This window comes from Arachis ipaensis, chromosome B09 (assembly GCF_000816755.2).
Source record: "Arachis ipaensis cultivar K30076 chromosome B09, Araip1.1, whole genome shotgun sequence".
Taxonomy (NCBI): Eukaryota; Viridiplantae; Streptophyta; class Magnoliopsida; order Fabales; family Fabaceae; genus Arachis; species Arachis ipaensis.
In genome coordinates this window covers 75,055,206-75,067,581 of record NC_029793.2, presented here as the reverse complement: position 1 = coordinate 75,067,581, position 12,376 = coordinate 75,055,206, and the positions used below count along the sequence as shown (strand labels likewise).

The 12,376-nt window shown below is 36.7% G+C and overlaps 1 protein-coding gene across 17 annotated transcripts; it reads right to left on the bottom strand.

The window, feature by feature from the left end:
* LOC107619784 lies at positions 1-4,642 on the bottom strand. 17 transcript variants are annotated; one of them, XR_002353755.1, is made up of 9 exons: positions 4,169-4,640; positions 3,799-3,871; positions 2,511-2,577; positions 2,252-2,362; positions 1,993-2,028; positions 1,657-1,805; positions 1,005-1,079; positions 477-534; positions 1-321 (listed from the first exon to the last, which is right to left on the bottom strand). XR_002353755.1 is itself a non-coding variant. In XM_021111005.1 (3 exons), exons 1-3 carry the CDS (start codon positions 1,092-1,094, stop codon positions 101-103), a joined length of 369 nt encoding a protein of 122 aa, XP_020966664.1. In that variant the 5' UTR covers positions 1,095-1,650; the 3' UTR covers positions 1-100. The 17 variants fall into 17 exon arrangements, 1 of the variants encoding a protein (XP_020966664.1); XR_002353753.1 differs by having other exon boundaries at positions 1-331; positions 2,511-3,871; positions 4,169-4,642; XR_002353750.1 differs by having other exon boundaries at positions 2,511-3,871; positions 4,169-4,642.

Genomic DNA, 12,376 nt, shown 5'->3' with positions numbered 1-12,376 from the left:
TTATTCAGCCAAGAACCAAATCTGTAGTAAACCTTGCATAGCTTTGTCTCTTATTTACAGTTAATACTTAATACATCAAATTCTTGTTTATGGAGAAACGTCACTTTAAAGTTTTACCCTCAAGATAGAAATGTGAGGAGGAAAAAATCAACTGAAAGGCCAGCCAAAGTACAACTACTGCAGGTAATTTTAGTGAAGGTATGCCTCCATTTGCAAGGTAAGGAATGGAGCTACTGGAATTACTTGAACTATAGCCATTTCTCACAGCTTTCAAATGGTCAACATTCATGTCAGAACTTTTCTTGATCTTCTTTCTTGAATCTGTTCAACTCTCACATAAGGGGAGAAAATAGAAAAGAATAAGTTTATGTCAAAAGCTATTCACTCTAATAACCGAATATCAAAAACATAAAATGAAAACTCATGGTCGAAAAAAGGCTCATGGTGGAAAAGAAAAACCACATAGACATAAATACCAGATAACAAAATCTGTAGAATATTTGAGCTGAGACTCCAATGCCAAGTTATAGGAATCTATTCCAAAACAAGGAGCTGGATCAATAATGATTTATTCAAAGATATCCAAAGCCTAATATCTAACAAGAGTGCCATTCAACTCTTTGTCAGTTTAGATAAATAACACAAAATTTGTCGCATATCATAGAAAATTTAGTGAATGCATAGAACTGACAGGACCTAAAAAATTCCAACCATCTAAAAGATGCCAATTAAATATTAAATATATAAATAAATTAAAATACTCTCCAGAACTAAAACAATCATATTGTTATAAAATTTCATAAGACAAAAATACATAAGTGGAAAATTAAAAGATAACAGCCAAATAGCAATCACAAAGAGCAGAGCCATTTGTCCTAATTGACTTTTGAAACTAATAGTTCAAAACTACATTATGCACATAACTCTGACTAAGCCAATTAGATTTCAACCACAACACAGTTCTACAAAATTTAATCAGAGTGTAGCACATAACATTAACATACCTTAACTGCAAGTTCTCCAATAGACCAGCATGCATTATTTGCTATTGAAATAGCCTCTTTAACCTTAGAAATTTTCTGTATAGATAACATAGTACATTAGCAAAATAATTGAAAAAATACAACCACTCAGTTGAACCCTAAACTAATACCAGAAATACACATACCAACTGCCTGGCTTAAGTTTCAGTATGAAAATTAAATCATTATAAAATGCAGCAGAAACCAAATCATTAAGTTGATTGTAGTAGAACCTTGTATACAAAAAGAAAAGGTGTAATAATGGTGCTTATTATCAACATAAATAGCACCAACTAAGATGAATTAAATGTGGCCACAACATTCAAAGCAACTGAAACTTAAACCAATGATTATAATTACGAAGCTGCTTGGATCATGCTAGTAGGAAAGGGAAGTACTAAACATTGCCAGTTTAATTATTTTAATTTATTACAACTAAATCATGAAAATATTAAGAGATGCATGTGAGAACTGGAAATCAAAGCATACCGTAGAAGTTATAAAATTGACAAAAAGCAGAGGACCTATACCGAGACATCGAAATGTGAAATAAATGCTTTCAAAGTACATAACATCATAGACAAGATAAGACATTTCCTAACAGATAAAACATAAGAAAAAGTGGGGTGCATACATGTGCTATAGACCGCCATTTGCAACCTTAAGCCACCATGGATGGTGCTGGGCACCCGAGAGGGGCTCTACATGACTGTCGGCCTTCTCAAGAGGAACAAGACCATTTGAAGAGAAGCAAGAAGAAAGTGCATAAAGATGGAAACCCAGCTGCTCATACCAACAAAGGAATACTGGATGGTTAATGGTATCCCATTAGAGGGAGGTATAGAGAATATAAGAACTATTGCTCATATGGTCAAAGAGGGTCTTATCCGAAATAAAATGGAAGGAGAGGGTCTGAATAAAAAAAGATCTGAGGGTGAGTTTGATGATGAAGAAGAAGTAGAGGACAAACCTGAGAAATGCAAGGAATGGAAAGAGATGGTAGCAACTACACTCCAAAAGAAATAAGAGTGGAGATCAGAGATGAGGGTCTCTACAACATTATCATTAATGAAAAAATGGAAAGGAAGCTCTAAAAATTATGGTAGAACACCCTTATAGTTAAGTTATTGGGAAGAAGAGTTGGATATACAGCTATAACAAGGAGACTTGAGAGTTTGTGGAGTGAGAAAGGAAGCATAGATGTCATACATGTTAGTAATGATTATTACCTGGTCTATAGATATAAAGCATTCCAAGAGAGGAAACAGATCTTTGTTTGAATTTGAAAGTTGCTACCATTTCTCTATTAATGGTGGCATGAGGATTTCAAGATAAACAGGCTGCAAAACAAGGAAAGAAGTAGTTTATATGAAAATTCATTAGACACAAAAGAATGCAAGAAAAATAATTTAAGAAAAAAAGAGAGAGAAACTTCTATGTAGGGAAGGTTGCTTACCCTTCCATGGAAAACTATTAAAAATAACATACCTGATTCAGCTCCCCACCAACAGCTTCAGCTAGAGTTCCAATGGCATCATATACAACTTAAGGAACACTAACATAGGACAGAAATATGGTCACCCAAATAAATTCAATTAAGGAAGATAGCTTAAGAGTGACTTGGAGGACAGCATTAAAAGCTCAATTTCATATTTATTTTCCAAAAGCCACTTCATGCATATAAGGTTTAAAACATTTTAAAAGCACTATTATGCATTCTAGTAATTTAAAAATCAGTCTATAACAGCATCACTGTACATTTTGTACATTTCAAACAGTTAACTCATGATAGGTTAAAATTATTCATTCTAACAGCTTACATTAACTAACTCTATCATGGAACTTAAGCAATCAAGCAAGTAAAACATGAGTAGCACACTAGTTTCAAAGCACATGATATTCTTTTTCGCTCAAAGCACATCATTTTAGGACACAGTTTGAGCAATTTTTGTTTGTTTTTATTTGGCACACAAGGTGGCACACATACACCCATTCTTGTTACTCTTATTACAACTTCTAGACCCTGCATAATGTACACTAGAAGTTTACCTCTCAAAAGGCAGATCTATGACATGACAAGAATGACAAATAAAACATTTAACTGCCACAAAATAGACTAACAATATACTGACCCAAGTTTGTTTATTTTATATTCGAAAAATAAACTAATAGAGTACAAACCATGTATTAGTTATTAAAACCATATAGACAAAAATTAGGAAGGTTAAATTTTAATCACTACACCCTGCCCTCATTAGTGAACAACAATTATGAACAAAACCCTTAGAACCAGGATAAAAGGCATAAATCTAAAGGTATGATGGGTCAAAGAATATCAAAAAATAATGGTCCATAAATGATCGCTAAAGAGACTGTGAACCCCGATAAGGCATATAAATTTAATCACATTACTGTACTGTTACCATGCAAGTGTAGCAATGCAACTTTAATCTACTTATACCAATTCCCTTTTAATCAACTTTATACCAACCGATGGCTGTTGATTAGAGATATATGGTTCTGAGTGGCCACTGCTCCCTCAACCATTTATGAACAACAAGAATAGTACTCTCTAAAACAAGCTAGACTAATAGCTAAAGGCTACCATCATCATTTGAGAAGCCAAAACAGTGAATGGCATCATCTAAAGCAATTACTATTCAAACTCAAGGTTCAAGTTTTTAACAAAATTTAGTAGAAAAAACCTAGAAAGGTAAATGATGCATACAAGTCCATAGATAAATAAATGCAAAATAAGAGAACAAAAAGCACATACAGTTTTTTATTTTATAGGAACATCCCCAATACTGCTCGCTTCCCTACCAAAATTCCGATCTTTGGAGAAATCCCTATTTCAGAAATTCCAATAATCAAGAGTCAGAACAATAATCAAAATTTTGATTAGAACAATAAACACCTAATCAGAACAAAATCAGAATAACAATAAACACCTAATCAGAAGTTCCAATATCAAGAGTCAGAACAATAATCAAAATTTTGATTAGAACAATAAACACCTAATCAGAACAATAATCAAATACTGAATTAGGAAGAACAACAAACACCTAATCAGAACAATAATCAAAACCCCTAATCAAAGTTCCAATAATCAAAATCCCTAATCAAAATTTCCAATAATTATTTACCTGAGCTTGAGCAGAGGTTAGAGAAGAGAAGAAGAGGACGACCGGGGCAGCACCATCATGACCGAGAGGGGAGAAGCAGTCGTCGTCGTTGAGGGTCAGAGAATTGTCGTCACACTTCGCAGTACTTGTCGCTGAGGGTCGTCGTCACTGAGAGGCTAGAAGCAGTGCAGCACGTCATGACTCTGAGGTTAATGAGTGGCGACAGAAGCCATGGCGGTGGCTGGTGAGAGACAGAGAGAAGGCTGAGAGGGCAAGGGTGACGACCGCTGGTGAGAGACCGAGAGAGGACTGAGAGGGGAAGGGTGGCGACGCCGTTCGTGAGGGGAAGGGTGCGACGCCGTCAAGTGCGTGCTAAGAGGAGAGTGCTGTGTGGGGTGTGCGTAATAGTGGGGTGTGCATAGCTGCGTGCCCTAGAAGAAGAGGAGTCTTTGTAATGGATCCACTGTGGAGAAAATGGAATTTTCAATTTTTTATTTGAAGTATTGGCGCTGATACGCAAAATTTTTTTTGGAATAATAAAAAGTGTGCTTATACATGCGTTTTAAATTTTTGAAATTAAATGTTTTTTTCTAAATTAATATACCTTATTTGAAAATTGAGTTAATATTCAATTTGGCCTCAGAAATTTGCATATTAATTTGTTAATATTTGAGCTCCTCGCCTAAGTTTCATGTGACTGAGATCTATTAGACCTCCTATAAATTTGACGGACTCTCAATATTCTCACGAAGACAACAATAACAAGTACAATTTGAAAATTTTGGAACTCTGGAGCAGCAATCAAGCTTCTAAAAGCTCTAATAGATCTCGATCATATAGAACCTGAGCGAAAAATCAAAATTGCATCAAGTTAATGTATCAAATTAACACATTGTTAACGAAAATCAACTCAAGGGCTAATGCGAGTTACGATTACAAATTAATTCAATAGCTAGCTTAGATTAATATTTATTGAATGAATTCCAAAATAATTCTATTTAATTAATAATAAAATGTGTACGATCATATGTAAATAAATCCTCATATATAACAATTTAATTATCTTATTTATTATATATTTTTCTAGTATATTTTGTGAATGAAAATGATCAACATTATGCTCCTATCTCCTAAAATATTAAATTTTTAAATTTGTCTTTAAATGATACTAATTTTAAACTTCAAGTCAAATTAACAAGAAACTTCTCATTAAAAATAACGATAAATTTCTGATCTAATTGAAAAAAAAAACCATTTTTAAGGAAAAGCTTTTTATTTGTGTTGTTTGTGAAATTTTTGAGAATTGACATCTTATTAGAATATTATAAGTTATTAGTTATTAAAAATTAGTTAGCTTAATTATTAGTCACTGATACGCGAAAAATTTCTTTCACGTATAACCGGCAAGTATACCGGGTCGTATCAAGTAATAAAAACTCACATGAGTGAGGTCGATCCCACAGGGATTGAAGGATTGAGCAATTTTTGTTTAGTGGTTGATTTAGTCAAGCGAATCAAGTTTGGTTGAGTGATTTGTGCTTTGCAGAAGTCTAAATTGCTTGAAATATAAAGGGAGAGGGGTAAAGTGCAGTAAATTAAAGAGCAGGAAAGTAAAGAAGCAGATTCTTAAATTGCAAGTAATATAAATTGTAGAAACTTAGATTGCAAGAAATGTAAATGGCTGAAGCTTAAAGTGCAAGAAATGTAAATTGCTTGAATCATAAAAGGAATTGGGAATTGGGATTGCAGAATCTGAACAAGAACAACTAAATTTGCATTAAACATAAAAGAGAAAATCTAAGGGCAATGAAGTGGATCTTAACAGAAAAGTAAAATGACTTGAAGAATTTAAAAACCGGAAAGCAGTGCTTAATTTGCTGCAAAGTAAAAGAGGTTGAAGATCTCAGGAGTGGAAGAGACTAGATAACAATTCTAGATCTCAAATCCTTCCTTGATCCAACAAGAACAATTGCAAGAGAAATGAAGAAAAGTGAATTGTAGAAATTGTAGAAGAAGAAGCAGTAAATGGAAATTTAAATTCAATTATGCAAAAAATTAAAACAAGAGATCTCAAGGTGAGATTGAAACAGAATTTCTTCAATTCTCCACCCAAGATCCAAAGCAAGAAAATAAAAGAGTGCTCAAACAAGAACCAAGAAGAAGAGAGATCAATTCTTCTTCCAAGTTCTCTGAAATCTAAACTCAAAAACCAAAGCTCAAAATGAAAATGAAAGTTCAAAGAAAAATTCAAAATAAAATTCAGCTCCCTAATTACATCAAACTAACTCTTATTTATACACTTTCTATTCTTGGATATTGGAATTTGGATGGGCTTTTGATTTGGTGAAGATTTGAATTAAATTGGAATTTTGGTTGAATTTTCAGCCCATGGGTAATATGCTTCCAAGGGAGTGCTCAGCTCACAAAGTGAGCTGAGCTTTGACACTTAGTGTGGGGAAGCATTAGTAGCATGCTGCTGTCTTGGGGTGCATCAAGGGAGAGCTTTTGTGAGCTGAGCATTGGTGCCTTAGTGCCAATTTGTTGTGCTGCCCCTTGGACCGTGTCATGCGCGCTCCACTCCTTCCCTGGCCGTGTCAAATTTGTTGTGTGATGCACCATGGGCCTTGTCAATTTGTTGTGTGCCCCACTCCCTGGCCGTGTCAAATTGCTTCCTTGCATCAAGGAGTAGCGCTCAGGTCACTTTGTGAGCTGAGCTTTGGTGCATCCAAGGAAGGGTCCTTGGTTCGAAACCCATGGGAAGCATGCGCTACCCTTTTTCTTGTTTGCCTTGCTTCCTTTGCTTCCTCAAGGTGTGGGGTTCGATCCTTGGGGAGTGCATTTGGCCTATTTTGGCTTATTTTTCCATGTGAGTAGCGCCTCCCCTCTTCCCTTGGGTCATGGGTTCAAGTCTTGGAGCATGCATTTGCAAATCATTTTCCTTGAATTATTTCCTTAGTGCTCTCGATAATGCTCACTTTGTGAGCTGAGCTTGGTTCTTCTTTCCTTGTTTCTTGGCCTCATTCAAACACACACCACCACTAACTTTCATTCTAACTTCTGTGACATTGAACAATTACTTTTCTAAACCAAACATCTCTCTTTTATTCAAACAGCCAGGGAAAACAAAACAAAGTATTCAAGTTGATGAATGATGACAATTACTAGGCAGATAACTTTCAAGCAAAAATTATGCAGATAGCTTTCTTTTTCAACATGTACTTCCACTTGCAACTAAATAATCATTTCAGCCAGACATAAAGGAGTCCCTGAATTAATTCATTGCACAATCAATGATCAAGTATAAATATGACCTGTTGGATTGCTGCTTTTCTTTCTTCCTTCTGTTTGCTCCTTCTGAGTCATAGTGCAAGTGTTCTTTAATTTGTTGACTATTTTCCTGCATAATCTTTCAGAAGTGGCTTGCTTCTTAAACCATTAAAGTATCTGGTTAGTATGCCAAGCTTTATTTGTGGGCTTTGAACTTACTTTAGTGTGTGAACACCAAACTTAGTGCCTTGCCGATAGTTCTCATGCATCATATTGACCATGTGTGAGACTCTTTTTCTTTTTCAAAAATGACAAAAATGAAAACCAAGAAATTAACAACATAGTTAATTAGTTTATCTAACTGCTTGAAGCTGGCACTAAGCAGAAGGTGAGAATGTATTTTACAATTGAATTTTGGTGGAACACCAAACTTAGAATTCTTCATTCTCTCTTAGATTATTTTGGTGTGTAACACCAAACTTAGCTTCTTGCAATATAGACAAAACTAATTAACCTTTTTATTGAAAAAGATGTGAAAGGACAGTTACCTCTGGTTGGGTTGCCTCCCAACAAGCGCTCTTTTATTGTCACTAGCTTGACATCGAACCCTTCTTTTATGGTGGTTGATGACTGTAGTGCCTCAGCTTGTCCCCTCTGACTGTGAGCTTCTTCTTTGTCCCTTGGTGCTCAATTTCCACATGCTCAAGAGAGAGTACTTGGTTAACAGTGTAATGATCCTCAGTTCCCAGCTGCTGATATATTAGTTGCACCTTGTCACCTTTGGAGAGTCCTTCAGTTGGAATTTTTTTTTTCTTCCACCCTTTGTGAGCCTTCTTCTTGTTTTTCTTCCTTTTTCTTGTTAACCTTTCTTCCTTGACAGCAGCCTTAGCTGTGGTATCTTCCTTCTTGTTTATCATCCTGATTCCTTCTTGAATTTCTTCTTCTTCTTGCACATGCTCATTTCTCTGTTCCCATGTGTTGTTGGTTGTCTGCCTTGGAGAACAGTCACTGACTTTCTTGCTTCCTTCTTCAATAATTTGTGGTTCTGGAAACACTTTCAGGATAATGCTATCCTCATGCATCCTGAGAGTTAGTTCTCCCTGCTCTACATCTATGATGGCTCTAGCAGTGGCCAAAAATGGCCTTCCCAAGATGATTGAATTGTTTTCTTCTTCTTCAGTGTTCAGTATTACAAAGTCCGCAGGAAAAATGAACTTGTCAACCTTAACTAAAAGGTTCTCAATCACTCCCTTGGGATATACTATTGACTGGTCCACCAATTCTAAGGACATCTGTATTGGTTTCACCTTCCCTATGCCAAGCTTTTTCACTAAGGATGATGGTATTAAATTTATGCTTGCTCCTAAGTCACACATCCCCTTGTTGATAAGTAGATTTCCAATGGTGCAAGGTAGGAAGAAACTTCCAGGGTCTTCCAACTTGGGAGGGAGTCCTTTTCTGATGAGTGCACTGCACTCTTCAGTGAGAAGCACAGTCTCCTTTTCTTGCCAACTCCTCTTCTTGTTGATAAGTTCTTTCAAGAACTTAGCATACATGGGCATTTTCTCAAGTGCTTCGGCTAAGGGAATATTGATCTCCAACTTCTTGAAGACTTCAAGAAATTTTGGAAAGTGTTGGTCCTTAGTCTCCTTGTTGAACCTTTGAGGATATGGTAAAGGTGGTGTGAAGTTCACTCCCTGCCTTTGTTCCTTGATTGGCTCTCTTATTGCTTCCTTTCCTTCTCTTGATTTTTGTGGCCGGTCTTCCTTATCTTTGAGCTCCTCTGAGGCATGCTTGCTTGCTGTTGCATTCTCATCATTGGCCTTTTCTTCCTCAGCTTATTTCTTGTCACTTTCCTTTAGTTTCTTGGTTGCTTCTTCATTTTTCACCAGGGTCTTGCCACTCCTTAGTTGTATTGCCTTGCACTCCTCTTTTGGATTGGGGATAGTGTCACTAGGTAGTGAGCTTGATGGCCTCTCAATGGTGATTTGCTTGGAGAGTTGTCCGATTTGCCTTTCCATATTTTTCATGGAGGCTTCCTGATTCCTCAATGTCATCTCTTGATTCTTCATCATCTTTTCCATCAAGAGCTCCAAGTTGTTAAGCCTCTGAGAGTCTTGTGAAATTGGTTGATTGTGAGGTGTGGAGGTTTGAGGATAAGTGTTTTGGTTTGAGGCTTGGTTATTGGATGGATGATGGTTAGAATTGGGGTAAGTGTTTTGTGGTTTTCTGTAAGTGGTTTGGCTATTATTCTGTTGGTTATTTTGGTTTGTATTTTTCCAATTGTTCTGGTTTGAGTTTCTCTGGCATGGCTGCTGAATTTGATTATGGTTGTCTCCCCATCTGAGGTTGGGATGGTTCTTCCATGAAGGGTTGTAAGTATCACCATAGACTTCATTTAGCCCAGAATTTTGGTTGTGCATGTACTGGACTTGTTCTTGCTGCTGCTCCTCTTGAGTTTCTTCATTTTGCCCCCATGTGGATATTCCCGATGGACACTTTCTGATTAGAGCTTTATATCGTTCCCATGCCTCATACAAGGGTTCAGCATCCATTTGTGTGAATGTTTGCACTTCAGTCTTCAATCTACTAACTCTTTGAGGTGGGTAAAACTTAGCAAGGAACTTGGTTACTAGATCATCCCAATTGTTGATGCTATCCCTTGGAAAGGATTCCAACCATTGAGTGGCTTTGTCTCTGAGAGAAAATAGAAATAGCAGTAGCTTGTAACTGTCAGGGTGTACACCATTGGTTTTGACAGTGTCACAAATCCTCAAGAAGGTGGACAAGTGTTGGTTAGGGTCTTCAAGTGGTCCTCCTCCATAAGAACAATTGTTTTGAACCAAGGTGATGAGTTGTGGCTTTAGTTCAAAGTTATTTGCATTAACATTTGGGGTAAGAATGCTACTCCCACAATGTCTAGGATCTGCACATATGTAGGAAGCCAAAACTCTTCTCTGTGGTGGATTATTGTTGTTATTGGCTGCTCCTTCTGTTCCATTTGGTGGATTTGTTAAGTGTTCCTCCATATCTTGGAATTCTTCTTCTGACTCCTCTTCTCCAACAATATTTTTCCCTCTTTCGGTTCTTCTTAATCTTCTGAGCGTTCTTTCGTCTTGTTCACAAAAAGTGGGTGTAATTCTCCTTGTACCTGACATACAACCAAAGCAAAAAAATCACACACCAGAAAGCAATAACACTTCAATCCATGGCTGAAGTGAAATGTTAATTGGCCTAAGCAAAAATTCAAACAGTTAGTGGGTTAGTCAAAAATTAAAGAAGCAGAAAATAAAAACAAAGAAAAAGTGCTTAATCTAGATCTCCACTTCACTTAATCATTGTCAATCTAATCAATCCCCGGCAACGGCGCCAAAAACTTGATACGCGAAAAATTCCTTTTACGTATAACCGGCAAGTATACCGGGTCGTATCAAGTAATAAAAACTCACATGAGTGAGGTCAATCCCACAAGGATTGAAGGATTGAGCAATTTTTGTTTAGTGGTTGATTTAGTCAAGCGAATCAAGTTTGGTTGAGTGATTTGTGCTTTGCAGAAGTCTAAATTGCTTGAAATATAAAGGGAGAGGGGTAAAGTGCAGTAAATTAAAGAGCAGGAAAGTAAAGAAGCAGATTCTTAAATTACAAGTAATATAAATTGCATAAACTTAAATTGCAAGAAATATAAATGGCTGAAGCTTAAAGTGCAAGAAATGTAAATTGCTTGAATCATAAAAGGAATTAGGAATTGGGATTGCAGAATCTGAACAAGAACAACTAAATTTGCATTAAACATAAAAGAGAAAATCTAAGTGCAATGAAGTGGATCTTAACAGAAAAGTAAAATGACTTGAAGAATTTAAAAGCAGGAAAGCAGTGCTTAATTTGCAGCAAAGTAAAAGAGGTTGAAGATCTCAGGAGTGGAGGAGACTAGATAACAATTCTAGATCTCAAATCCTTCCTTGATCCAATAAGAACAATTGCAAGAGAAATGAAGAAAAGTGAATTGCAGAAATTGTAGAAGAAGAAGCAGTAAATGGAAATTTAAATTCAATTATGCAGAAAATTAAAACAAGAGATCTCAAGGTGAGATTGAAACAGAATTTCTTCAATTCTCCACCCAAGATCCAAAGCAAGAAAATAAAAGAGTGCTCAAACAAGAACCAAGAAGAAGAGAGATCAATTCTTCTTCCAAGTTCTCTGAAATCTAAACTCAAAAACCAAAGCTCAAAATGAAAATGAAAGTTCAAAGAAAAATTCAAAATAAAATTCAGCTCCCTAATTACATCAAACTAACTCCTATTTATACACTTTCTATTCTTGGATATTGGAATTTGGATGGGCTTTTGATTTGGTGAAGATTTGAATTAAATTGGACTTTTGGTTGAATTTTCAGCCCATGGGTAATATGCTTCCAGGGGAGTGCTCAGCTCACTTTGTGAGCTGAGCTTTGATACTTAGTGTGGGAAAGCATTGGTAGCGTGCTGCTGTCTTGGGGTGCATCAGGGGAGAGCTCAGGTCACTTTGTGAGCTGAGCATTGGTGCCTTAGTGCCAATTTGTTGTGCTGCCCCTTGGACCGTGTCATGCGCGCTCCGCTCCTTCCCTGGCCGTGTCAAATTTGTTGTGTGATGAACCATGGGCCTTGTCAATTTGTTGCGTGCCGCACTCCCTGGCCGTGTCAAATTGCTTCCTTGCATCAAGGAGTAGCGCTCAGCTCACTTTGTGAGCTGAGCTTTGGTGCATCCAAGGAAGGGTCCTTGGTTCGAAACCCATGGGAAGCATGCGCTACCCTTTTTCTTGGTTGCCTTGCTTCCTTGCTTCCTCAAGGTGTGGGGTTCGATCCTTGGGGAATGCATTTGGCCTATTTTGGCTTATTTTTCCATGTGAGTAGCGCCTCCCCTCTTCCCTTTGGTCATGGGTTCAAGTCTTGGATCATGCATTTGCAAATCATTTTCCTTGAATTA

Excerpts from the sequence above, each read along its gene's own strand:
- LOC107619784 (XM_021111005.1), bottom strand. The coding sequence starts at position 1,094 with ATGTTATCTATACAGAAAATTTCTAAGGTTAAAGAGGCTATTTCAATA. Across the intron at positions 535-1,004 it reads TTGGAGAACTTGCAGTTAAG|ATTCCTATAACTTGGCATTG; the intron begins GTATGTTAATGT and ends GTTTTGGAATAG. Across the intron at positions 322-476 it reads TCTACAGATTTTGTTATCTG|ATTCAAGAAAGAAGATCAAG; the intron begins GTATTTATGTCT and ends AGAGTTGAACAG.